Consider the following 27,454-nt stretch of genomic DNA (forward strand, 5'->3'; position numbering starts at 1 on the left):
AAAAGCCCCAGGGCTTCATCCTGCACTCACAGGAGGAGGAGCTGAGAGCAGCAGCAGCAACAAGAACAAGTCTCCTCACTGCTGATTTCCACAAACTGGAATTATTTATTATTATTTCCGAATCTGTTTATTATTATTATTAAAGTTTGAAAAACGGAAGAAAAAGCAACATACAGAAATCAACATCTAATAGCAAGCACTTTTTTTACAACAACAGCAAAAAGAGAGAAAATAAAGGAAAGGCAAAGACTTAAGGTTACCAGATTAAGGTTACCAGATTTTTTTCAATGAATGCAGGGACACTTTTCAACTTCAATGTATTTTGTATGGGGGCTGATTTGTAAATCCGGGGACTGTCCCCAGGAAAAGGGGACGTCTGGTAACCTTATTCTAACTATCAGCTTTAAAAACTGCAGACCTCTTACTCCATAACGACGTGCAAATTTCCTACTTTCCATAAACCAAACTTTTCAGTCGTCAAACCCGTCGTTCTTTTTCGCACAGGAAGTCCGTAAGGGGCTTCCAATCATTCATAAGCGCAACAATTTAATTTTTTTTCGAATTCAAAAAGTCCACTTGGCCATCTCTGCCAAATCCCTTAATTTCAGCAACCGTTCTTTCACAGGGGGATAGTAATAATAATAAGACATAGGTCATCGAATCGCTGCGTTGGAAGGGACCCTGAGGGTCATCTAGTCCTGCCCCTGCAGTGCTAGAATCTTCCGCCCCACTTGGGGCTCGAACCCACCACCTGGAGATCAAGGGTCTCCCGCTCGACTGACAGAGCTGTCTTTCCCGCTCTGCGCATCTCTTGCCGCTGTGATCACATATTGCAATAATTCGGGCATTATTCGGGGGCAGTGGGCTGGCAGCAGAGGGGGCAGCGTTTACAGTACGACACCCCCCCCCGTTTGTCTCAGGGCTCCTTACGACACCCCTGCAGAGCAGGCCGGCTCCAGCAACCTCCCCTTGCAGCCTGAAGGCCATCCACTCAGGGCCCCGATCCTGCAAGGGAGGTCGCTCGCTCCCACCTGGGAGAGGGAGAAGGAAGCAGAAGAGGAAGAGGCTGGGGGCAGAAGGGGGCTGGAGGCAGCCAAGGAAAGCGCCCCCCCCATCGTCCGTTGCCCCCTCTCAGTGGCGCAGGATGGCATAGGTGCTCTCTTCGCCCCTTCCTCCCTCGGGCATCTTCTTCTTGCCTCTGCCTCCGGCCAAGTTCAAGTCGGCGTAGAGGAGGCCGCCGGAGTCTTTGGGGGCAAGTGGCGGTGGGGCGCGAGGAGGAGGCTGGGGGGAGGCGGGAGGGGGGGCTTTTGGACCTGGAAGAGGAGGAGGGAAGGGGGACAACGCAGGTTAGAAAGAGGAACAGAATATCACCCTCCTCCTCCTCCTCCCTCCAGCGGCAGAGCAGTTCAGAAAGGCCCTGGGCGGAGGAGGAGACTGCTCAGAGGAAAAGCCCAGCACCCTGTCCTCACAGGGGCCCAATACCCCCAAGAACCTAGGAACCAAGGTAGACTGCCTCTGGGCATGGAGGTTCCACAAGAGCAGCAGAACAGCCTGGCTACCTGCATCAGGCCACAAGAGACCAGCCCATCTAGCCCAGCATCCAAAGGGAACCCTGCAAGCGGGGCCTGGCTACAAGAGCAACTCTCCCCTCCTGTGGCAGGGAGTTCCGTAGTTTAACTTCATGTTGCACAAAGGTGCAGCTTCCTTTTATCTGCCCTGAATTTTCTGCTTCACAGTATGTCCAGAGTTACAGCATTATGAGATTCAGGTAGGTAGCCGTGCTGGTCTGAGGCAGTCGAAATAAACTAAAGAATTAAAGAACGTCCAGTAGCACCTTAAAGGTAAAGGGGCCCCTGACCGTTAGGTCCAGTCATGGCCAACTCTGGGGTAACGGCGCTCATCTCGCTTTACTGGCCGAGGGAGCCGGTGTACAGCTTCCGGGTCATGTGGCCAGCAGGACTAAGCCGCTTCTGGCGAACCAGAGCAGCGCACGGAAACGCCGTTTACCTTCCCGCCGGAGCGGTACCTACTTATCTACTTCGCCAGAAGTGGCTTAATCATGCTGGCCACATGACCCAGAAACTGTACGCCGGCTCCCTCAGCCACTACAGAGAGATGAGCGTCGCAACTCCCAGAGTCGGCCACGACTGGACCTAATGGTCAGGGGCCCCTTTACCCTTTACCTGCTTTTCCACCCCAGCTCACCTTCAATGGGAAACTCCTCGTATTCTCTCTCCTCTGGCGTCTCCTTACTCTGCGGTGAAGCTCTCCTGCAAGAAAAGTTCTGGGTGGTCACATGGGTGCCCCCCCTCGAAGCACCCTGGGGCTGTAGGGGGTGCCTTGCAAGAAGAATTGAATTCAAAAGACTAACTGATGTAAAAGAAATAAGGTGGATTTTCACCACCAGGCTTAAAACGGTTTTTTGTGCCTGTAACTACAGCAGCTAGAATTCCTTATACCCAGAAATGGAAAGATGAACAAATTCCCACCTAAGAAGAACGAATAAATAATAAAGGAATGGGCTGCATTGAATCAGAAAACGAACAGCTTAAAATAAGAGAACCAAATTTAGAGAACTATTTAGAGAAATGTTATAGAATGAGGAATTTGCAAGCAGGATTCGAACTGTGAGCAACAGATGGAATGAGAGATTATTGCATTGCTGTTATGATATAAGAGAGGGAGGACAGGGCTGCTGCAGGAATTTATGTATAGGTTGGGGGGGTTGCCCCTCCAGCGTATATCCTGCACATGCAGCCCACTACCAAAATCAGGACAATCACTTTTGGGACTTGTCCCCACAAAACACTTCACCACAGTTTCTTCCTATCTATTCAAAGGGCCTCTGCTGCACCGTTACCAAATGTAAGAATTCACTGATCAATGGATCTCTGTACTGGCTCACTGGGAAAACTTCAGAAATTCCTATAGACCTGTGAGCTCAGCTGCTCAGCAGCCCCTCTGCCTGAGTGATAATCCCTGGCCTCCTGATACCTGAGTGTCAGACAGGTAGCCATTCCAGAAAGAACAAACCCAGATGAAGACACAAGGGTGTGATTAACTTGGCTGGGAAACAGGGAAATGTAAATATCTCTTTTGTTCCACTTGATGGGTGTTTGGCGGAGGGCAAGGGGAACCATGGGGCAGGGTCCAGGATGCTCAGATTCCTGCCACCAGACCTCCCATTTCATGATGTATGAGTGACATAGTTTTTTTGGGGGGGTAACATGGGGATTAGCAGCTAATAAAAGTTTGGGGGCTTTTTTGTTTGGGGCTTCCACCTTGTTGCACCTGGTGGCAGGTGGGAGTCCTGTCTGACAGTCTTAAAGAAAGACCAAGCCTACTGGCTGCTGTTTTGCTCTGGTCTTCCTGGCTGGGGTCCTTGTTTTTTGTCCAAGGGAGCCCTCCGATTTCTCCGTTAACAGTATTTCCTGCCCACAGGTCACCATCCATGGCAGAGCCAAACTAGGGCCACGGTCAGCCCCCCTCCCCCCCGCAGTTAGGAAGGAGACCAGCAGGAGGCAGGAAAGGCACTCACCTCCTTGGGACACACTTTGGGCAGCAACCTGGGGAGGAACAGAGAGGAGAAAATGGCCTTCAGAGAGAGCAGCTCCTGGGGGGGGGAGCCCTGGAGAATGGGGGGGGGGCAGTGGTTTGGTTCAGGCTGAGCCTCACAGGGCAGCAGGGCTGGGGTACCAGGTGCCTCCGCAGGTGAGATGAAGGAGCCATCACCACACTGGGAAGAAGCCACACCTGGAGGGCCAGGTCGGAGGGAGAGCCGGCCCCTGGCACAACCGCAGCCCTCTCCCTGCCCCCTCAACAGCCCCCGTACCTTTTCTCCAGGCGACGAACGCCAGCAGGCCCACAGCAACAGCGGCGGCAGCGGCTGCCCCTCCGGTCGCCAGACCCACGAGGTTGAAGCTGGGGGGGTTCGGCATTGGAGGACCTGGTTGTGGGGGGAGAGAAAGCAGGGGTTGAGGCAAAAGCAGGGGGCACCCACAAGCACCCTCCCCACTGCAGTGGCACAAGGGCGTTTCTTCTGAGGAGGGGGGCCCACACCTAGCAGCCCCCAGGTGGAGACAGTTCCCTGCGCCCTGAGTTGGGCGTCAGCGTTAGGCCGAGAGAGGCAGACGCCCGAGAAGAGGCAACATCTTGCAGAAACAGAGAATCATACGGTTGGAGGGGACCCCAAAGGTCATCCAGGCCAACCCGCTTCAGTGAAGGACTCGCAGCCAAAGGCCCTTTGACATGTGCTCATCTGACTTCAGTTTAAAAACCTCCAAGGAAGGCAGGGCTGAGGGCTTCTTTCTAGCAGATGGAAACCTTTAAGCACTGTACACCAACCGGATTGGGTGAAGGGCTGGATGTCCAAAGCTTTGGGAATGAAAGCTGATCATATTTTGCCTACAGTAGTAACTGGTTAAGGGATGCGGGTGGCGCTGTGGGTTAAACCACAGAGCCTAGGGCTTGCCGATCAGAAGGTCGGCGGTTCGAATCCCTGCAACGGGGTGAGCTCCCATTGCTAAGTCCCTGCTCCTGCCAACCTAGCAGTTCAAAAGCACATCATGTGCAAGTAGATAAATAGGTACCGCTCTGGTGGGAAGGTAAACGGCGTTTCCGTGCGCTGCTCTGGTTCGCCAGAAGCGGCTTAGTCCTACTGGCCACATGACCTGGAAGCTGTACGCCGGCTCCCTCGGCCAGTAAAGCGAGATGAGCGCCACAACCCCAGAGTCGGCCATGACTGGACCTAAAGGTCAAGGGTCCCTTTACCTTTAGTAACTGGTTGTGGGAGAGGATAATGTTAAGAAACCCGCCTGCGGTTTTTCTCACACAGGCACAGCTACTGGATTACAAACTTGCTTTTGGCTCTCATCTAACTGGCATGGAAGTACAGCAACTATAATCCATAGTCCTGGCGATGAAGTGTGGGGAGTCGTGGGGAGAATGGGTACTACCGATTTACCTTCTCTGGATAGACAAGAGGGAGTTGAAGAAGGTATTTACATCCCAATAGAAGTTACAGTCCAGACTCAAGAAGGGAAAATACTTAAGAGTTGTAGCTACCAAATGACAGACTATGTCTTGGGCCTTCCTTCTCCGCAGTATAAAAAGATCATTTCTATGGGTGCAAAGCAGAACGGTTTGCCAGTGGACTACCAAAAGAAATAATAAAGAAACATTTTAGAATAAAATAAATTTAAAAACCTCCAAGGAAGGACAGGGCCCATGAGTGAGTCTGTTCCACTGTCAAACTGCTCTTACTCTCAGGACGTTCTGCCTCATGTTTACTCCTGGATCGGGCCCTGTGCTCCAGAGCGGCACCAGGAAGCAGGCTTGCTCCACTTTCCACAGGGCAACCCTTCAGATGTTTGAAGGCGGCTATGCTATCAACCTCTTGTGTTATTTCTGCTTCCTGGGAGGAGCATCACTTGCGGAACTCCCTGCCACAGGTGCTGTAATACCTTTGGGTACCCTGCGGCCCCTCGGCTGGGGGAGGGTGGAGACCCATTTTCTGCTCTGCCTCAGGCACCACTGCCACCCACCCACCCCATACTCCTTTGAACCAAGCAGAAAGGAGGGCCAGCCCTGGGGAGAAGGGGGGTGCTGCAGAGAAAGGTGTGGGGCAGAGGGCCAAGAGAGATCCAGGCACAGAGGGGTCCTCCTGAGGATGGGGCAGCTCACCTGTGACCGTGAGGTTTGTCCCATTGATGTTTCGCCAACGCTGCACACCGTCGTGACGTGTCTGTACGGAGACGCCGCAGAAATATAGATTGGAGTCCGACTCCTGCAGATTCTCGATCTGGATTGACGCATCGAGCCCCTTTGACAGGTCCCCAACCAGAGACACACGCCCTGTGTAGCTTGGGAGGGTGTACCTGTGGGTGGGGTCGTGGGTGTGGTTGAAGAGGAACTCTCCGTGAAAGTTTCCTAAGCGCCAATACACCTGGGCCAGCTCTTGAGGCTCCCAGGTGTAGTTGAAGGTGCAAGGCAGGGTGACGGATCCGTTTGTCCTGGCCGTGAGATGGCAAGGTTGCCAGATGTGGTATTTCGGGAAGCAAGTGGTACAATCTGCGAAGGAAGCAGAACGAAGAGAGAGAAAGGAGAAAATACCATTTATTTTAGTATTTGGGTTAACGTACAAAAGGAAAATTATCTGGAGGCATAAATCCAAGTTGGGGAGCAAGTACTTTTTGATGAGAGAACCCCAGCAGAGATTTAATATCGCAAAACAGGCAGCAGCCGGATATAGGCTGTTTTACCTTTAAAATATCCCCATCTAAGCCCCTTAGCATAAAAAGGGACCACAGGTTTGGTAAGTTAAAAATGGTTTACTTACAAAGTCTTTAAAGGTCATTTTCATGTGTTTTCCCATACAGCAGCAAGAGAACACAGGCAGTGCAACTTTCAAAAAGGGCAATAGTTTCAAAATTATTTGTACAGGAACACAATGGTAAAAAGGGTAAAGGTAAAGGGCCCCTGGATGGTTAAGTCCAGTTAAAGGCGACTATGGTGTTGCTCATCTCGCTTTCAGGCCAAGGGAGCCGGTGTTTGTCCACAGTCAGCTTTCCAGGTCATGTGGCCAGCAGGACCAAACCGCTTCTGGCTCAATGGAACACTGCAATGGAAACCAGAGCGCATGGAAACGCTGTTTACCTTCCCGCTGGAGCAGTACCTATTTATCTACTTGCACCTTGACGTGCTTTCGAACTGCTAGGTTGGCAGGAGCTGGGACCGAGCAACGGGAGCTCACCTCATCGTGGGGATTCGAACCGCCGACCTTCTGATCAGCAAGCCCTAGGCTCTGTGGTTTAGACCACAGCGCCACCCGCGTCCCTAGAAACACAGATGGATGGCTAACTCCACAAAGTCTGAGCTCATGGCATCTAGCTCAAACATCCTTACTGTGAAGTTAAAATAGTGAAAAGAAGAGAAAGAAAGAAAGAACAAAGAGTTTGATAACTCTTCCTCCCAAGGTGAGGGCATGTGACCTAGCTAACCTGTCAGGACAGCTTAATCTATTATCTTAACCTCTTCATGCAGTAGAGCTAAAAATGGATTAAAGACTTTCTGATAGATCAGACACAAACAGGGAGGACTGGACATGTAACATCTAATTCCTTAAAAATCAGCACTGGCACCCCACAGGGATGTGTGCTAAGTCCCTACCTGTATTCATTGTATACATACGATTGTGTATCATCTGACCCGTCTACTGCAATTATTAAGTTTGCAGATGACACCACCATAATGAGTTTAATAACAGGTGGAGATGAATCAGCGTATAGAGGGGAGGTCCAAAAAATACCTCCATGGTGCCTAGGGAACAACTTGCACCTTAATATCAGCAAGACAAAGGAGACGGTGTTGGACTTTTGGAGGAAGAGAGGAGAACTAGCCCCTCTGTGTGGAGAGAGTCTCTTCCTTTAAATTCCTAGGAGTTTATCTCAGTGAAGACCTTACTTGGAAAATCAATACAACCCAGGTGGTTAATCACGGTGTGGGATGCTGGTTTGACATCAACTGATAGGAAGTGCCTACAGAGGGTGGTGAATACGGCACAAGGTATTATGGGCTGTTCCGTGAATCCGCTGGATAAAATAGTAGAAGAAGAGTGAGGGAAATTCTCAGGGATGATTCACACCCTGGCTGGCACTTTTTTGATCTCCTGCCCTCAGGCAGAAGTTATAGAAGCAGGATTAGTCGCACCAACAGAGTAAAGAACAGCTTCTCTCCGTGGGCTGTTAGGCTGCCAAATGAAAAGATAACAACAGGGCAACGGACTTTCGGGTTTGGTGGGTGTGCATCAGTAAACGATTAAGACTAAGAGAGCTGAGTGGGGGGTGCTCGTGTAATCTCACTGTATACAAGTTGTACAAGCGACAATAAAGTATTTCAATTTCAATTAATCAGGTTGGTTATATAAGGCTGGATTTATCCCACAAAAACAAGTAAAACAGAACATAGAAAAGCCCCAGGCAGTATGGAAGAGCAAAACCTGCTCCCACACTTATTCTCCAGTATTTTAAGATAGACATAGTTCTGCCCACAAAGGTCTGTAGAGTTCAAGCTCTGGTTTTCCCAGTAGTGATGTATGGAAGTGAGAGCTGGACCATAAAGAAGGCTGATTGCCGAAGAATGGATGCTTTTGAATTCTGGTGCTGGAGGAGACTCTGGAGAGTCCCATGGACTGCAAGAAGATCAAACCTCTCCATTCTTGAGGAAATCAGCCCTGAGTGCTCACTGGAAGGACAGATCCTGAAGCCGAGACTCCAAGACTTTGGCCACCTCAGGAGAAGAGAAGACTCCCTGGAAAAGACCCTGATGTTGGGAAAGATGGAGGGCACAAGGAGAAGGGGACGACGGAGGACGAGATGGTGGGACAGTGTTCTCGAAGCTACCAGCATGAGTTTTACCAAACTGCGGGAGGCGGTGAAAGACAGGAGTGCCTGGCGTGCTCTGGTCCAGGGGGTCACGAAGAGGAGGACACCACTAAACGACTAAACAACAACAGCTCTGCCCATGGAAGCTCCCTTTAGGAACCATAAGGAGCTAAGAAGAGCCTTGCAGCTGCTGGACCAAGCCAAAGGGACCCATCTGGTCTATCATCCCAACCTCAGAGTGGTCAAAGAGAAACCTATAAGCAGGATGTGAGCAGAAGAGCAACACTCTCCACACCTGGGATTCAGAAGCATCACTGCCCATCACATGAATTCACCCAGTCCTCTTTTCAAGCCATCCAAGCTGGTGGCCATTCCTGCCTCTTGTGGCAGGGAGTTCCATAGTCTTTGAAGAAAGGGCTTCATTTTATCTGTCTTGAATCTTGCAACATTCGTGGCTCATCTAACCCATCTCTTAGAAACAGGGCTGCCGTACGTCCGGGTTTTCCGGGAAAACCTGGACGTATGGTGAGTTGGGCTATTGTTATTTTAAAATTCTTGTTTCCATTTGCCCCTCTGCAACTCAGATGGGAAAGGGGTCCCAGGGGGTTGGAGGGGGTGGCATTAAAAGAGGATTTTGCAAATCTTTTGGAGAGAGCTATTCAGGGACACACGCCACAACGGTAGTTCTCTGCTTCCAGGTAGGCCCCCCTCTGGCCTGATCCTGCAGGCCCTCCTTCTGGTCCTTGGAGGAAGGCCCTGGTTCCCCCTCTGCCCTGGGGGGTTTCTGTGCCCCCTTCCAACCTTGCATTGCTCCGTTCCACTTCAAAGGGTCGGGTTCCAAGTGCTTGCATCTCTGAAACGCCCCATTGCTCTCGCCAGCTGCCGCCCCGTGCGGCGATTTGGATGAGTCCGTACTCCCTGCTGCGGGCAAATAAGAATAAGAATAATTCGAGAGGTGAAGCCACGGGTTCGAGTCCTGCCCTCCAGGGGCAAGAGAAAACAAGCCTGCACCCTCTTCCATGGGGAGATCTTGGGAGATGGCCAATAGCTCCGCCTCCTCTTTCCCAGGCTAAAGAGACCCAAAAAGGCAGAAGTTTGTGGGTTTCTGCTTTGAAAAGGAAGTAGCAAAAGCTCTTGGTGGCTTCAGGGAGAAGGAAATGGCATCACACGTCAGCCGGGGGGGGGGGGGCTCTGAGGGACACAACCGAAAGTGTCCTGTGACGGCAAGTCAGGGGACTAATTTATCATGAAAGAACCTAGACCAAGAGCCCTGCAGGCTCAGACCAGGGGCCCATGTGGTCCAGCCTCCTGGCCTCACAGGGGCCAAGCAGATGCCCCAATAAGAAACCCACAATCAGGATTCGAACACAAGAGCCGCTCTCCCCTCCTACAGTTTTCACCAACTGGCATTCAGAAGTGTCGCTGCCTCTGACAAATGGAGGCAGACCAGGGCCATGGATATGTCTCGTCTTGCTTTGAAGCCATCCAAGTCAGTGGCCATCCCTGCCTCCGGTGGGAGGGAGTTCCACAGTCTAACTACCCGTATTTTTCGCTCCATAAGACACACTTTTTTCTTCCGAAAAAGTAAGGGGAAATGTCTGTGCGCCTTATGGAGCGAATGTGTGGTCCCTGGAGCTGAATTGCCCAGGGGCAAAAAGCAGATCATGCCTTTTTTGTGAAAGAGGGAAGTGGGTGTTGAAATAAAGTCACTGATGGTTTCCCAATCGGGGAGAGAAGGGATGCTTGAGATAAAGGAGGCTGCCTGGGAGGGGGGAGGTAAAGACAGCAAACTTGCAAGGAGAGGAGACAGGAAGACTAAAGCAGTGAGGAGAGAAATTAGAAGAAAATGAGGAGCAAAAAACTGCTCCAGCTAAGGAAAAGACACTAAGGCAAACAAGAGGGAAGGGAGTGTTGAAAGGAAACAGCTGATCGGTGGGATCAGGAGAGAGATAAGGGAGGCTAGAGATAAAGGAGGCTGCCTGGGAGGGGGAGGTAAAAGCCCATGGATCCTCAGGATTTTTGTATTGGGTCACCCCAAATTCACCATCAGATCACACAGCATGTCCATGGCTACAGCCTGCACCAAAAAAACCACACACCCACTGTTTTGTGGGGCCACAATGGCACAAAAGCGTGGTTACAAAGCACGGATCCACATGGATCCTCGGGATTTTTGCCTTGGGTCACCCCAAACTCACCGTCAAATCACACGCCTGTGGCCACAGCATGAACCACAAAAATCATAAATCCACTGTTTCGTTCAGAATATTTTTTCCCTTGTTTTCCTCCTCTAAAAACAAGGTGCGTCTTATGGTGAGGTGAGTCTTATGGAGCGAAAAATATGGTGTGTGCTGTGTGAAGAAGGACTGGATGGACCTCAAAGGTCTAGACTCGGTCTAGGGGAGCGCCCTGCTTTCCTAGGAGCCTGCATGGCCAATGGTCAGGGATGATGATGATGATGGGAATTGGAAGAGCAGCAAGATTTGGACTAGGACTTGCGACTCCCTCCCAAGAAGCCAGCTTTGGAAATATGAGCCCCTAAAACCAACAAAGTCAAATTCAAATGGAAAAGCCTCCCCATTGTCTTTTCCTTCACAAATCCTGTCTTAAGGGTATGTCTGTGTATGAATAGGGTGAGCCTGTGACCTGGCCCAGGAACTAAGTATTTATCATTAGAAAAGACTGGCCAGGCTCCCCAGGGTATCCAGTCAAGTGACCATTAATAGGTAACCTGCCAGACAGGAGATAAGCAACGCACTCAGATTTCTGTTGTAGACCACCTTTTCTGTGATGTAGGTATGATGTTTCTGGGGGTGGTCTTGGACTCCAGGGCTGGCAATTTAAAATGTCTATATAACGGGGGCCACACCTGGGTTCTGCGTCCTCCTCCTTCTCCTGCCTGTGAGGGGAGCCCCCTGTTGCAACAGTTCAATAAAGATCAGGCTTACTAGCTGCTTTGCTTCTCAATATTCTCTGCTTGGCCTCTGTTATTTTCTCCAACTGATGGAGAACCTGCAAAGGACTTTATAAGGGCTCTTGTGTCCCCCATAAGGGAATAAGGGCAGATTTTCGTTTATTACACCTGCTTCCTTCAGCCACCGTGAGAACAGGATTCTGGACTAGGTGGACGACTTTGGCCTGATCCAGGAGGCCTCCCCTTCTGGTCCCCACCAGAGCTTCTTTCCTTCCTTCCTTCCTCTGCCTCGCCCTTTCACTCACCTCCACCCAGGACCAGCAGGAGGAGCAGCAGTCCCTGGCGGATCATATCCTTTGCTGGGGGGTGTTTCTCTGGTGGCTTCAGGGAGCAGGATCCAGATCTCCCTGGAAGCCCAGCTGCAGTCGCAGGAGCCACACACGGCCAAATCCAGCAAGCCTCTTCTCCCTTGAGCGCTGGAGATTCGGGTGGCGCAACAACAGAGCCCATCTGACAGGGAAGTCCTGTTGCCACAGTCAGCAGAGAGGCAACGGAGAAGGAGGAGGAAGTGGGGTGTTGCTCGCCTGAAAATCTGGGAGGCCTCTGAGCAAAGCCCCCCAAGCCCCCCAGCCCAGCAATGGATGAGGCCCCCACCTTCCTGGCTGCCCCACCAGGCGGGCTCCTACCTCCTTGGCCAAGGACATCCTCACGGGAGATATTTAAGCAGACGTCAGATGGTCACCTGCCTGGAATGCTTCCGCTGAGATTCCTGCAGGGTGGGGGTTCAGCTAGATGACCACTGGGGGTCCCTTTCGACTCTCCCGTTCTACGGTGCCCTGCAGAGCTGGCTCTCACACCACAACACTGACTGATGTTGTTGCCCAGTGAAAGTGCCCCCTTTGCCCTGAGTCTGCGCCTGTGGGCATTTGGATTTCTGCAGCTAATGCTGCTTCATTTGAAACCGGATATTTCATTTTTCTTCTTCTTCTTGGGCTTATTCCTTCATTTTTCTCTTAAAAGGTAAAGGTAAAGGGATCAGGTCCAGTCGTGGCCGACTCTGGGGTTGCAGCGCTCATCTCGCTTTACTGGCCAAGGGAGCCGGCGTACAGCTTCCGGGTCATGTGGCCGTACCCTCCAGATATTGTTCTCAGGACCCCTTGCAATGCTTGCTGATGCCATCAAAATGCCCATCAGCTTTTAAGTATTTGCAATGCTACAGATGATGTTTCCGCTTCCTCCTTTGCAATGACACAAGCAAAGTGCCGGGGGGGGGCAAGGAGGGGGCAGTCGAGGTGCCCCCAGTCGCCTGACTCACTGCCCCAGAACCAGCCTCCTTCCTTCCTTCCTCTGAGGCAATGGTGCAACTGGGGGGGGGGGAGTTGAAGAGGGGTGGGGTGGGGTGGGAGGCCCCATGGCTCAGGACTCCCAGCTGGCGGGGGAGGGGGGGTAGAGTGGAATTACAAAACCTTGCCTGGCACCTCGTGCCATAACAGTGGAACCTGCAGACGTTGAACGAAGCTGGATCTTGGAGGACTCAGGGCAGATGAAACAAAACGCTTCACGCAGGGCAGACTGTGGAACTCCCTTCCACCAGAAGCAGTGGTGGCCACCAGCTCAGATGGCTTTGAAAGAGGACTGGGCCAATTCATGGATCACATTCACCCGGTGCTATACCAGCTGCACTGGCTCCCGGTGGAGTACAGGGTCAGATTTAAGGTGCTGGTTTTAACCTTTAAAGCCCTACGCGGCCTAGGACCCTCGTACCTACGGGACCGCCTCTCCTGGTATGTCCCACAGAGGAACTTACGGTCTGCAAACACTCTGAAGATCCCGGGCCTCAGGGAAATTAGACTAGCCTTGACCAGGGCCAGGGCCTTTTTGGCCGTGGCCCCGATCTGGTGGAACGCTCTGTCCCAAGAGACTAGGGCCCTGCGGGACTTGACATCTTTCCACAGTGCCTGCAAGACAGAGCTGTTCCACCAGGCCTTTGGCCAAGGCACAGTCTGACCCCCTCTCTCCTTCTGTAATCCTCACAGAACTCTAGCCCAATGGTTGCCATTAATTTGATTTTGAATTGCTTTTAGAATGAAATGATTTGAGAATGCTGCGTTACTTTTTATTGTTGTTAGCCGCTCTGAGCCCGGCTTTGGCTGGGGAGGGCAGGATATTATTATTATTATTATTATTATTATTATTATTGAGTGGGAGGGGGCTATTGAGGGCTGCTAGCCAGGATGGCTCTGCTCTGCCACCACAGTCAGAGGCAGCAAAACTTCTGAATGCCACCTTCTGGAAACAGCAGGACAGGAGAGCTGGTCTTGTGCTCAGATGCTGCTTTCGTGGTTTTCCCATTGGGGCATCTGGGTGGCCACTGTGAGAACAGGATGCTGGCCTAGACGGGCTCCCCTGAGCAGTGGCGTGGCACGGGTTGCCAGTGCCCTGGGCAAGGCAAGCATTGCGTCAACTAAAAGCAGGAACATTGGATACCCACCAGCCCCGGAGGTGACTCCTGGGTTTGCCACACGCCTCCGTCCGAGGACCATCCCAAGTTGGGCTTATGAAAGCTCGCAGGAGAGCCCAAACCCTGTCCTTCGCTTTGCTCAGGAAGCCTGAGAGGTCTCCAGACGAGGGCAAGGGCTGCTGCCACCACCTCCACTTCAGAGTTCAACCCCCCCCAGCAGCATTTGTGGGAAGGTGGCCCCAAGGTGCCACCTTGCTCCCAAGCTGAGGAGTCAACCGACGCTCATCTCACTTTACTGGCCGAGGGAGCCGGCGTACAGCTTCTGGGTCATGTGGCAGCATGACTAAGCTGCTTCTGGCGAACCAGAGCAGCGCACGGAAACGCCGTTTACCTTCCCGCCAGAGCGGTACCTATTTATCTACTTGCACTGGTGTGCTTTCGAACTGCTAGGTTGGCAGGAGCAGGGACCGAGCAACGGGAGCTCACCCCGTTGCAGGAATCGAACCGCCGACCTTCTGATCGGCAAGTCCTGGGCTCTGTGGTTTAACCCACAGCTCCACCCTTCTAATCCCTCTTAAAAAGAATAAACACAAGAATCTGACTAATGTTGATATAAAAGTAGTTTACTGACAGATTCATTCAGGTTCACAGGAATATCCCTGAAGGCAGGCTTGGGTTACATAAGAACCAGAACTATTCCATAAAGAAGTGAGTCCCAAGTGACGGCGACTAAGCAGCCGCTTCTCCAAACACACAGCAACATCCAAAATGGAGAAGAGACACGGATCCCAACATGGAGGCCATGGGCTCCTCCATGCTAGAACAACAGGCCGCGTCCTCTTCAAGTCTGTCCCAGCTCAGGAGGAAACAGGAAGTCTTCTCCTGAGTGGTGCAAAACATCCCCTGACACGTCCACTGTGGGAATGTTGTGCTTGACTGCAGTTTTACATCCCACACTCCCTGCACCCCATTGCGCCGCTCAAGCCCGGGTCTGCCTACTTGAAAGGCAGAGTGGGCGCGACCTGGGAGCGTGTCCCTGCCATGGACGAGCCTCCGTCCCCGGCATTGTTTGTGACTTGTTCCTCCATAATTCGGACACTTGGCATGAATCAAGAGGCGCTCCTGGACCGACAGATGCGAAGGGGCTGCAATCAGTCAGCTGCCGAAAGGACTGGGCTTGGCTCCTTGAAGGTATCTGAATATTTTCCCCCCTGAAGCTTGAGAATCGTGACAACAGCCGGGGAAGGAAGGGGAGGACAAGGGGCTTGGTGCTTTCTTATGGGTTTCAAATTGTCTCTTTTCTTCGTTTCCTCCTCTGCAAAATGAAAGAGACGTGTGCAGCCGCTGTTGTGCTATTCTGATTGTTACTTCGGAAAAGGGGGAGAGGCTTTTGATTTATGCTCAGCAAGGAACTTAACAAGTCTTTACTATGCCCTCCCCCCCCCCAACCGAGGCTGAATGGACTTTATTTAAATTTATTCCTGGACTGGACTAGTGTGTGGATGGAGCAACGCAGTGAAAAAAGAATGAACTGCCGCCGAACAGATCTGGCAAAGAGGCTGAAATTGAGAAAAAAATCTTGTTTCTAACTGTGTGCCGAGGAAGAACTCCAGAGCGGAATTTTTATGGCGGAGACTGGAGATGCACTCTGTGAGTTATTTATGGCTGCAGCTCGTACGCTAGCCTGTAAACAGCGGAAGGAACAGAATGTGACCTTGTACCATCCAGATAAACACTGCAAAGAACTTGACAATGGAAGATAGTAATGAACTCTCCCAGCACACCAGGTCTGGAACAATAACAATGTATGTGAAGGACTACACACGTGAAAGGGATTACTTATTTTAAGATGTAACGGAGGTGCTGTTTGTAAGGTAGGAAAAGCAGCCAGCTGGAAGAATGTCTAACAGCAAGCGAAGGACGTCAACTGGACTCTAAATAAGAAATGATCAGCTAATGCAAGGAAATGATGATGATCATATGCTTGGAACCAGAGCGGGAAACCAGATTTTAAGGAATTGTATTAAATTGATTTGATTTGTAATAATTTGGAAAACTAATAAAAATCATTTGTGGGGGAAATTGCATCCCCTTGTCCTTGAACAGTTAAAGAAACTGTGATCCCCTTGCGCAACAGCGACCTGCTCGTCATCACCTTGTCCGTCAAACAGCAGGCAGTGAAGTGGAGACACGGGCTAAGTCCTGTTTTGTGAATGGAAATAGTTTAATGAATGGAATAGTTTGTGAATGGAACTCAAACCAAAGACCTCATGCACAGAGTGAACTGGAGTGGCTCTCTGAGCAACAGCAAGTGTCTTGGAATTTTGAAAGCCACCTCAGCAAAATAAATACCAGCCTTACTAGCTGCCCTGCTTTCTATATACCTGGCTGCAGTTTCTTGCTTTCCTCCTGACCCACAAGTGGACCTTGCAGGACTGCAAGACCCTCGAGTGAGGCCTGGGCTGCAGCGGCGACCCCTATTTTTCTTTAACCCTTGGCCATCAGGAGACAGCTATTATTAATAATAATAAAATATATTTGATTCATTAATAAATGTATTTATTTGTTATTGTTAATTAAATTTATATACAGCCCACTATGAAAAGACCTTGTAGGCACCTTGTGGTTATCCAAGAGATCGATTTCTGAGACATTTATTCACACACGCCGGCAGAAATGGGTCGGTTTCTTTTGAGCGACAATCATGGCTTTGTGACCGATGGAGCAGCTCTCTTGGCACAGGCTGGGAAAAACAACAACAGGAAAAGAATGAGTCAGATAAAATTGCTATAAATTGTTTTGATGATTCGGAGGTCTAATCTGAAATCAAGATAGATTTAGGTGTAGGGATGCATAGAGATGCGAGGAGAGGGTTGTAAATATCCCACAGTACGTCTGTTGCTGTGTCTGGCATCGTCTTTCTCTCTTAACTCACGGATGTTGGAAAATCTTAAAAAGGCGAAATATTGTTAGAATTGGAGCTGTCGGAGATGCAGAAGGGAAACTGCATTTTAATGATCAAGAACTCTGCAAAGTCAAGTTTTTATATTGTGGATTTTAAGATTATGGGTGGGTGTTCTGTATAATTTTATTAATACTCTTGCCGAATACAAATTTGACATGGCCTTTGGCTAGAACACTAAACCAGGGGTCAGCAAACTTTTTCAGCCGGGGGCCGGTCCACTGTCCCTCAGACCATGTGGTGGGCCAGACTATATTTTGAAAAAATAATAATGAACGAATTCAAGTCTGGCTGGCAGGGGAGCTCCCAGGGCTTGGACCAGGTGACACAACACTAAGAGACCGTAGAAGTGTAAAGTTGGGATTGTAGGGATGTGAATAGATGCCGAGAGCGCATTAGAGATTATCCGTCCTTCCTTGTAAGTTCTGCAGAGAGCATCCCTTTGCAGCTTAGAGAGGCAAGTTTTAGGCCAGGGGTCAGAAAACCTTTTTGGCAGGGGGCCGGTCCACTGTCCCTCAGACCTTGTGGGGGGCCGGACTATATTTTTTGGGGAAAATAATAATAATGAACAAATTCCTTTCTCCCCCAATAAATGTTTATTATTTTCTTTAAACATCCAGTTGTAATACACATATATCACATAATTACCTTAGCTCTGCCGAGCTTAAGACTTCCCTCTACCCCTTCAATGAGTATCTTATATTTTCTTATATTGCGTATTCTATTTATTTAACTTTATATCTGCCATACGTTGTAAGAGTTATTCCAGTCCTGCCAGTGTTTTTAAGGCTTTACAATGATCTTCTATGTACACCATAAGTTTACTCCAACTTTCTTGAAACTTCTGTTCATCCTGGTCTCGAATTCTTCCTGTCAATCTGGCTAGTTCTGCATTACGCAGAATAATGAACGAATTCCTATGCCCCACAAATAACCCAGAGATGCATTTTAAATAAAAGGGCACATTCTACTCATGTAAAAACATGCTCATTCCTGGACCGTCCGTGGGCCAGATTGAGAAGGCAATTGGGCCTGTTATGTACTGAAGTTCTCACCCTGGGCCAGCAGGGGGATACTGTAGATAGTTATGCAAATGAAGGAGTGAAAGTGACGTTCAGTGATTGGATAGTTTTAGAAAGTTGCTACAGTAACGTTGTACTGGAGCTCTATATAAGCAGGCTGGCTGAGCTCCTCAGTTCAGTTCTGTTCTGGCCTCTGAATAAACAAGAGCTGTTTGAAGAATCACTGTGTCGTCTGATATGTTCACCCACAACTTAACAGGGCCGGATCCAGCCCCTGGGCCTTAGTTTGCCTACCCCTGCACTAAACTTATGAACTGAATGTTGAAATACAATTCTCCTTGCCCCCACCTCCCTCCGCTCATCTTCCTCTGCCTCCCCTCTCCTCCCCAAGCCAACATCTGGTGCTGGGAGCTTTCGGAGGGAGAGACGGACCCTAGCGCAGTAACTGCCCCCTCCCTCCCTGCCCCACAACAGCCCCCCTACCTTTTCTCCAGACAAGGAACACCAGCAGCCCCAGAGGGAGGGCACCTACGAGGGTTCCCCTAATCACCAGACCTACAAGGCCGAAGTTGAAGCTGGGGGGGTCCGGCAGTGGAGGACCTGGGGGGCAGGAAGAAAGCAATACTCAGGCTGAGGCACAAGGCAGAGGCTGAGGACGGGCACACACTGCAGTGGCCTGGCACAAGGGCATTTCTTTCAAGGATGGGGGGGGCACCCACAGGAGCCCACAAGCCGTTTCATGCACCCTCAGGGGCCTCCTGATCTGGGCGCCTGCCATTTGCAATTGCACCTCCTCAGCATTGGGGAGAGAGCGGCGCCTCGTTGAAATATAAAACTGCATGTTTGGAAGGGACCTTCAAGGTCATCCAGCCCAACCCCCTGCCATACAGGAATCACAGCTGAAGACTCCTTGACAGGTGGCCATCCAAGGAAAAGGCTCCAAGGAAGGAGAGGCCGCCACCTTATGGGGAGGCCATTCCTCTGTGTTGTGGTTTTTTGAGACCGTTCCTCTGTTGAACAAGCTCTTACCCTGGTAAAATTCTTCCTAATGTTTAGTCAAAATCTCCTTTCTTGCAATGTGGATCCGTTGGTTCAGGTCCTGCCCTCTGGAGCAGCCGGAAGCAAGCTGGCTCCATCTTCTCTGTGGGAAGATGTAGCTAATGTGTTTTCTGTGGTGGGATATTTTTGCTGTCTAGGGTGGTGGTGGGGAAGCACTTGTGGGTCTACCTGCCTCGGGGTAGGTCACTTTGGGTCACTTTGGGTCATCCACAGCCCTTTGTCTGGGAGAGGGTGGATCCCCATTTTCTGCTCTGCTTCAGGCTCCACTGCCATTCCCCGGGGTCCCCTTTGAACCAAGCAGAATGCAGTGCCAACCCTGGGGAGAAGGGGGCTGCTGTGGAGAGAGATGTGGGCTGAGGGGCTGAGGCAGCGTTCAAAATTAGCCAGGCGCCAGGCACATTTTGTGACTGCGGATTGTCAGAATGTGAGCACTTTGAGATGTCTTGTCACCATGTATGGTGACTGAGGTTCAAGAATAACATTGCCACCACTGGGAAAAGGCCTTTGACAATGTCTCATGGACCTTTGCGACAAAGATCCTAGATTATATGGACATCGGATTGGCCTTTACAAATGGTGTTCAAGCAATTATATTATGAAGCAACCTGTCTAAGCTGGATGAAGGAGTGGGTCAAATTGAAGAATGCAAATGTACTGGGCTTAGAAGGAGCAGATTTGCTCTATGGATGGTAGGTGTACCTCTGGTATACGAAAACTAGGGTGTGGACTTGTGAAAAAATCAAGAACTTCTGGGAGCTCATTTAGAATGAACTAAAAAAAAATGTTTAAATATACTTTTGCTAAAAAACCTGAAAATTTTCTTCTGGGAATGATTGGCAATGAAATTAAGAAAGAGGACCAGACCTTATTCCAGTACACAACAACAACTGCTAGAATTTTAATTGCCCAAAATTGGAAATCAAGCAATATCCCAACAGTAAGAGATTGGCAAAGTAAATTATTTGAATATTCAGAATTGGCAAAATTAACACAAAAAATTAGAGACCAGAAAGAAACAAAGTTTATTAAAGAATGGAATAAATTCACAACCTATATTGAAGTAGATTTAAAAAATCCAAAGATCACAGTAGGCTTAATATAACCCTTCGACATACAAAAGTTTTAAAGACAGACTGTGGGGGGAAATGTATTACATAACCCAAAACTGAGGTGGAGGGAAGTCAATAATTTACATGTTTGTCTTTGTTTTTGTTTTTTTGTTTTGTTTTTTTCTTATAATTAAGTTATGTTGTTCTTGTTCTTTTTTCTGTGAAGAATTTATTTTTTGTACATATGCGTGTGTGTATGTGTGTATGAAAATTAATAAAGAGAATTTTTTTTTTAAAAAAAGGAAACTAGGGTGTGCAAGGGATTTTTGAATCACATGATTAGAAGGAGTCTATGGAAGGTTTAAGGTCCTTATAGTGAAAGCTCTGGTTTTCCCAGTAGTGATGTATGGAAGTGAGAGCTGGACCATAAAGAAGGCCGATTGCCGAAGAATGGATGCTTTTGAATTCTGGTGCTGGAGGAGACTCTTGAGAGTCCCATGGACTGCAAGAAGATCAAACCTCTCCATTCTGAAGGAAATCAGCCCTGAGTGCTGACTGGAAGGACAGATCCTGAAGCTGAGGCTCCAAGACTTTGGCCCCCTCATGAGAAGAGAAGACTCCCTGAGAAAGACCCTGATGTTGGGAAAGATGGAGGGCACAAGGAGAAGGGGACGACAGAGGGCGAGATGGTGGGACAGTGTTCTCGAAGCTACCAGCATGAGATTGACCAAAGTGCGGGTGCCTGTGGAAGACAGGAGTGCCTGGCGTGCTCTGGTCCAGGGGGTCACGAAGAGGCGGACACGACTAAACGACTAAACAACAACAACAACATGGAAGGTTTGGATGAGACATAAAGGTATTTTGGAAAGAAAGACTCCTGGTTGGATCTCACCGGTGGAAGTGGTTGCAGTGAAAAGGCTAGACGTGGACAGGATATGGGGAAAGTACAAAGATCTCCTTGGATACAAAGATGGCAACATAACATTAAAAGATAGGGAGGAGGTGTCTAATTGGATACACATCTTGTTTCAATACTTCCAGATAAAGGAGAAGCTTTAAAAAGACCAAGAGAGAGGATTTGTCCAAGAAGGATCAGAATTTGAAAGGGTGATTTTGGGGCCCAATAAAAAACTAATCTCTAAAATATATAAACTGCTGCTAGAGTGGGAGACTAAAGACAAACTCATTAAGGAGGCTATGATAAAATGGGCTATTGATATGGGGCGTAATATCAGAATTGATGAGTGGGGAAAATTATGGACAATGAATTTTTCGGCATGTTATCAAATAAGGGAAAATAGATATAAAATAGATATAAAATAAAAGGTGAACTTGGGAATGAATTACCAAAGAAAGCCCACAACCGATTTTTATATGCAACAACAGCAGGAAGGATAGAATATGCAAGAGAGTTGGAAACAGAGAGAATACCTAAGGGAATATTTGCAAAAAAATGGACCACAAATATAAATTCCAGGTGGGGAGGTACTTCGTGACCAACAGTTGTTACTATGAAAGATACTAGAGTGTAGAAAATAGGGCAAAGGAATAATTAATGTATTTGCAGCTAAGCAAGATGTAAAAAGAACAGTCATGGAACGCTGGCTGGGAAGTCAAACAGAACTATTGTATAAGAAGGGGATGGAAGTGTAATTGTAAAACTCAAAAATAAGCAACATTTTAAAAAATGTGCCAGCTCACCTGTGACCGTGAGGTTTGTCCCCTCGATGTTTCGCCAATGCTGCACACCTTCATGAAGTGTCAGTACGGAGACGGCGCAGAAATATAGATTGGAGTCCGACTCCCGCAGATTCTCGATCTGGATTGACGCATCGCGCCCCTTTGACAGGTCCCCGACCAGAGACACCCGCCCTGTGTAGTTTGGGTGGGTGTCCCTGTGGGTGGGGTCGTGGGTGTGGTTGAAGATGAACTCTCCAAAGAAGTTTCCTAAGCGCCAATACACCTGGGCCGTCTCTTGAGCCTCCCAGGTGTAGTTGAAGGTGCAAGGCAGGGTGACAGATCCGTTTGTCCTGGCCGTGAGATGGCAAGGTTGCCAGATGTGGTATTTCTGGTAGCAAGTGGTACAATCTGCCAAGGAAGCAGAACGGAGAGAGAGAGAAAGAAAAACAGAAGGAAAGACCGGTTATTTTAGTATTGGGGTTAACGGATAAATGGAAATTCTTCTGGAGGCATAAATCCAAGTTTGGGAGAAAGCACTTTTGGTGATAGAGCCACAGCAGAGATTTAAAATCACAAAACAGGCAATATACCCTGTTTTACCTTTAAAATATCTCCTTTTAAGTCACTTCCCAAAGTTTCCCACCTCCCTTGGCATAAAAGAGACTGCATGTTTGGTTAGTTGAAAATGGTTTACTTACAAAGTATTTCATGTGCTTTTCCATACAGCAGCAAGAGTACACAGACAGTATAATTTAGTTTCAAAAAGGGTAACAGCTTCAAACATTATTTGTATAAAAACACAAGGATGGCTTGATAACTCTACAAGGTCTACAGGGTGGATGCCACCACCGAGAAGGCCCTCTGCCTGATTCCCTGTAACCTCACTTCTTGCAGGGAGGGAACCGCCAGAAGGCCCTTGGGAGAGGGACCCCGGTGTCCGGGGTGGTGACGCTCCTTCAGGTCTACTGGGCCTTTGAGGCCGTTTAGGGCTTTCAAGGTCAGCACCAACACTTTGAATTGTGCTCGGAAACGTACTGGGAGCCAATGAAGATCTCTCTGGACCGGTGTTATGTCGTCTCCCAGTCACCCGTCTGGCTGCCACATTCTGGATTAATTGCAGTTTCCGAGTCACCTTCAGAGGTAGCCTCACATAGAGCACATGGCAGTAGTCCAAGCGGGAGAAAACTAGAGCATGCACCACTCTGGCCAGGCAGTCTGCAGGCAGGGAGGGTCTCATCCTGCGTACCAGATGGAGCTGGTAGACACCTGCCCTGGACACAGAACTGACCTGCGCCTCCATGGACAGTGGTGAGTCCAAAATGACTCCCAGGCTGCGCACCTTCAGGGGCACAGTTGCCCCATTCAGAACCAGGGAGTCCCCCACACCCACCCACCTCCTGTCCCCCAAGAACAGTACTTCTGTCTTGTCAGGATTCAACCTCAATCCATTAGCCGCCATCCATCCTCCAACCGCCTCCAGACACTCACACAGGACCTTCACCACCTTCACTGGTTCTGATTTGAAAGAGAGGTAGAGCTGGGTATCATCCGCATATTGATGGACACCCAGCCCAAACCTCCTGATGATCTCTCCCAGCAGCTGCATGTTGAAAAGCATGGGGGGAGGACGGAACCCCGAGGCACCCCACGTGAGAGCCCAGGGGTCTGAACACTCACCCCCCCACACACACTTTCTGGTTGGCCCCTGGGGGAAGAGAGTGCTGTGCCAGGTAGGCCCCCCTCTGGCCTGATCCTGCAGGCCCTCCTTCTGGTCCTAGGAGGAAGGCCCTGGTTCCCCCTCTGCCCTGGGGGGGGGGGTGAGAGTGCCCTGGGGGGTGAGAGTGCCCCCTTCCAACCTTGCATTGCTCCGTTCCACCTCGAAGGGTCGGGTTCCAAGCGCTGGCATCTCTGAAACGCCCCATTGCTCTCGCCAGCTGCCACCCCATGTGACATTCTGGATGAGTCCGTACTCCCTGTTGCGGGTAAATAAGAATAATTCGAGAGGTGAAGCCATGGGTTCGAGTCCTGCCCTCCAGGAGCAGGAGAAAACAAGGCTGCTCCCTCTTCCATGGGGAGGTATGGGGAGATGGCCAATATCTCCGCCTCCTCTTTCCCAGGCTAAAGAGACCCAAAAAGGCAGAAGTTTGTGGGTTTCTGCTTTGAAAAGGAAGCAGCAAAAGCTCTTGGTGGCTTCAGGCAGCTGCGACAAGAGCAGTTGTGTGCTGCGTTCTGGCAGGTGAGCAGTTTTCGGGATTCTTCCCCACAACAATCAAGCAGTCAATCGCTGCTTAAAAACTCGGGCTTAGAAGGAGCTGATTCGCTCTATGGATGGCATGTGTCCCTCTGGTATAAGAAAACCAGGGTGCGCAAGGGACTTTTGAATCACATGATTAGAAGGAGTCTATGGAAGGTTTGGATGAGACATAAATGTATTTTGGAAAGAAAGACTCCTGGTTGGAAGCTCAGTGATTCAGCTCTGCTCAGAGGGTGGCTGCATCTGGCTGTGCTCTGATGTCCATCGATCCCATCCTCGTCGCCAGGGTTAAGTTGTGGGCGAACATAGCAGACGACACAGCGATTCTTCCAAAGCAGCTCTTTATTTGTAAGCTGGAACAGAACTAACTGAGGAGCTCAGCCAGCCTGCTTATATAGAGCTCCAGAACAATGTAACTGTTGCAACTTTCTAAAACTATCCAATCACTGAACGTCACTTTTCGATCCTTCATTTGCATAACTATCTACAGTATCCCCCTGCTGGCCCAGGGTGAGAACTTCAGTACATAACAGATCTCACCGGTGGAAGCGGTTGCAGTGAAAAGGCTAGACGTGGACGGGATATGGGGAAAGTACAAAGATCTCCTTGGATACAAAGATGGCAACATAACATTAAAAGATAGGGAGGAGGTGTCTAATTGGATACACATCTAGTTTCACGTCAAACAGAACTATTGTATAAGAAGGGGACGGAAGTGTAATTGTAAAACTGAAACACTCAAAAATAAGCATCATTTTTAAAAATGTGCCAGCTCACCTGTGACCGTGAGGTGTGTCCCCTCGATGTTTCGCCAATACTTCACACCTTCATGAACTGTCAGTACGGAGACGGCGCAGAAATATAGATTGGAGTCCGACTCCCGCAGATTCTCGATCTGGATTGACGCATCGCGCCCCTTTGACAGGTCCCCGACCAGAGACACCCGCCCTGTGTAGTTTGGGTGGGTGTCCCTGTGGGTGGGGTTGTGGGTGTGGTTGAAGATGAACTCTCCAAAGAAGTTTCCTAAGCGCCAATACACCTGGGCCGTCTCTTGAGCCTCCCAGGTGTAGTTGAAGGTGCAGGGCAGGGTGACAGATCCGTTTGGCCTGGCCGTGAGATGGCAAGGTTGCCAGATGTGGAATTTCAGGAAGCAAGTGGTACAATCTGCCAAGGAAGCAGAACGGAGAGAGAAAGAAAGAAAAACAGAAGGAAAGACTGGTTATTTTCGTATTGGGGTTAACGGATAAATGGAAATTCTTCTGGAGGCATAAATCCAAGTTTGGGAGAAAGCACTTTTGGTGATAGAGCCACAGCAGAGATTTAAAATCACAAAACAGGCAATATACCCTGTTTTACCTTTAAAATATCTCCTTTTAAGTCACTTCCCAAAGTTTCCCACCTCCCTTGGCATAAAAGAGACTGCATGTTTGGTTAGTTGAAAATGGTTTACTTACAAAGTATTTCATGTGCTTTTCCATACAGCAGCAAGAGAACACAGATAGTATAACTTAGTTTCAAAAAGGGTAACAGCTTCAAACATTATTTGTATAAAAACACAAGGATGGCTTGATAACTCCACAAGGCCTACAGGGCGGGTGCCACCACCGAGAAGGCCCTCTGCCTGATTCCCTGTAACCTCACTTCTTGCAGGGGGGGAACTGCCAGAAGGCCCTCGGAGCTGGACCTCTGTATCCGGGCAGAACAATGGGGGTGGAGACGCTCCTTCAGATATACTGGACCGAGGCCATTTAGGGCTTTAAAGGTCAGCATCAGCACTTTGAATTGTGCTCGGAAATGTCCTGGGAGCCAATGTTGGTCTTTCAAGACCGGTGTTATGTGGTCTCCCAGTCACCAGTCTGGCTGCCACATTCTGGATTAATTGCAGTTTCCGGGTCACCTTCAAAGGTAGCCTCACGTAGAGCGCATGGCAGTAGTCCAAGCGGGAGATAACCAGAGCATGCACCACTCTGGCCAGACAGTCTGTGGGCAGGGAGGGTCTCATCCTGCGTACCAGATGGAGCTGGTAAACAGCTGCCCTGGACACAGAATGGACCTACGCCTCCATGGACAGCTGTGAGTCCAAAATGACTCCCAGGCTGCCCACCTGGTCCTTCAGGGGCACAGTTACCCCATTCAGGACCAGGGAATCCTCCACATCTGCCCGCCTCCTGTACTTCTGTCTTGTCAGGATTCAACCTCAATCTGTTAGCTGCCATCCATCCTCCAACCACCTCCAGACACTCACACAGGACCTTCACTGGTTCTGATTTGAAAGAGAGGTAGAGCTGGGTGTCATCCGCATACTGATGAACATCCAGCCCAAACCTCCTGATGATCTCTCCCAGCGGCTGCATGTAGATGTTGAAAAGCATGGGGGAGAGGACAGAACCCTGAGGCACCCCACAAGTGAGAGCCCAGGGGTCTGAACACTCATCCCCCACCACCACTTTTTGGTTGGCCCCTGGGGGAAGAGGATGCTGGGCCAGGTAGGCCCCCCTCTGGCCTGATCCTGCAGGCCCTCCTTCTGGTCCTTGGAGGAAGGCCCTGGTTCCCCCTCTGCCCTGGGGGGGGTGAGAGTGCCCTGGGGGGTGAGAGTGCCCCCTTCCAACCTTGCATTGCTCCGTTCCACCTCGAAGGGTCGGGTTCCAAGCTCTTGCATCTCTGAAACGCCCCATTGCTCTCGCCAGCTGCCGCCCCGTGTGACGTTCTGGATGAGTCCGTACTCCCTGTTGCGGGTAAATAAGAATAATAATTCGAGAGGTGTTTCTGCTTTGAAAAGGAAGTAGCACAAGCTCTTGGTGGTTTCAGGGAGAAGGAAATGTGATCACACGTCAGCGGGGGCGACTCTGAGGGACACAACCGAAAGTGTCCTGTGATGGCAAGTCAGGGGACTAATTTATCATGAAAGAACATAGACCAAGAGCCCTTCAGGCTCAGACCAGGAGCCCATGTGGTCCAGCCTCCTTGGCCTCACAGGGGCCAAGCCAGGCAGAGGCAAATGGATGATGGGAGTTGTAGTCCCCAAAACATCCGGAGGGCTGAGTTTGGGGGTGCCTGTGAGGACGGGAGGCTGCCCTAGATGGGCCCCTGGTCTAAGCCTGCAGGGCTCTTGGTATTTGGGTGGAGCCCAAATTCACCTTTCTTTAAGGGTCAAAATGGCATTGGAATGAGGAGAGGAGGTTAAAGTATGGATTTTCTACGAATTTTAAATATGTGGCCGCCCCCATGTCATTTCCGTAACACCATCGCTTTATTATTTATACCCCACCCATCACTGACTGGGCTGCATTATGGAACCTCCAGGGCCAGAGGAAGTCTACCTAGCTTCCTAGGTTCTGAGGGGTCTTTGGCCACCGTGGGAACAGGATTCTGGATTAGGTGGGCCACTTTGGCCTGATCCAGGAGGGCTCCCCTTCTGTCGTCCCCGTCCCCCCCGAGCTTCCTTCCTTCCTCCCTGCTGCTGCCTTGCCCTTTCACTCACCTCCACCCAGGACCAGCAGGAGCAGCAGCAGTCCCTGGCGGATCATATCCTCTGCTGCTGGGGTCTCTGGTGGCTTCAGGGATCAGAGCAAAGCCCGGCTGCAGCCACAAGAGCCACACAAGAGCAAGTCCAGGAAGCCTCTCTCCCCTGAGGGCTGGAGATTTGGGTGGAAGATTGCGCAATGGCGAAGC

The 27,454-nt window shown here is 49.9% G+C and overlaps 1 protein-coding gene across 5 annotated transcripts; it reads right to left on the reverse strand.

Annotated features, from left to right (window-relative positions):
* Positions 1 to 213: 213 nt before the first annotated feature.
* On the reverse strand, positions 214 to 27,454 carry LOC310692126 (uncharacterized protein). 5 transcript variants are annotated; one of them, XM_083472717.1, is made up of 8 exons: positions 23,385 to 23,978; positions 21,550 to 21,936; positions 9,183 to 9,299; positions 5,683 to 6,069; positions 3,833 to 3,946; positions 3,539 to 3,566; positions 2,206 to 2,270; positions 214 to 1,313 (listed from the first exon to the last, which is right to left on the reverse strand). In XM_083472717.1, exons 1-8 carry the CDS (start codon positions 23,596 to 23,598, stop codon positions 1,132 to 1,134), a joined length of 1,494 nt encoding a protein of 497 aa, XP_083328843.1. In that variant the 5' UTR covers positions 23,599 to 23,978; the 3' UTR covers positions 214 to 1,131. The 5 variants fall into 5 exon arrangements, with proteins under 5 accessions (XP_083328843.1, XP_083328847.1, XP_083328846.1 ...); XM_083472721.1 differs by lacking the exons at positions 21,550 to 21,936; positions 23,385 to 23,978 and adding an exon at positions 27,264 to 27,454; XM_083472720.1 differs by lacking the exons at positions 5,683 to 6,069; positions 9,183 to 9,299; positions 21,550 to 21,936; positions 23,385 to 23,978 and adding exons at positions 24,560 to 24,946; positions 26,392 to 26,508; positions 27,264 to 27,454.

The sequence above is a fragment of the Podarcis liolepis genome, assembly GCF_965112155.1.
Source record: "Podarcis liolepis genome assembly, chromosome: 13".
Taxonomy (NCBI): Eukaryota; Metazoa; Chordata; class Lepidosauria; order Squamata; family Lacertidae; genus Podarcis; species Podarcis liolepis.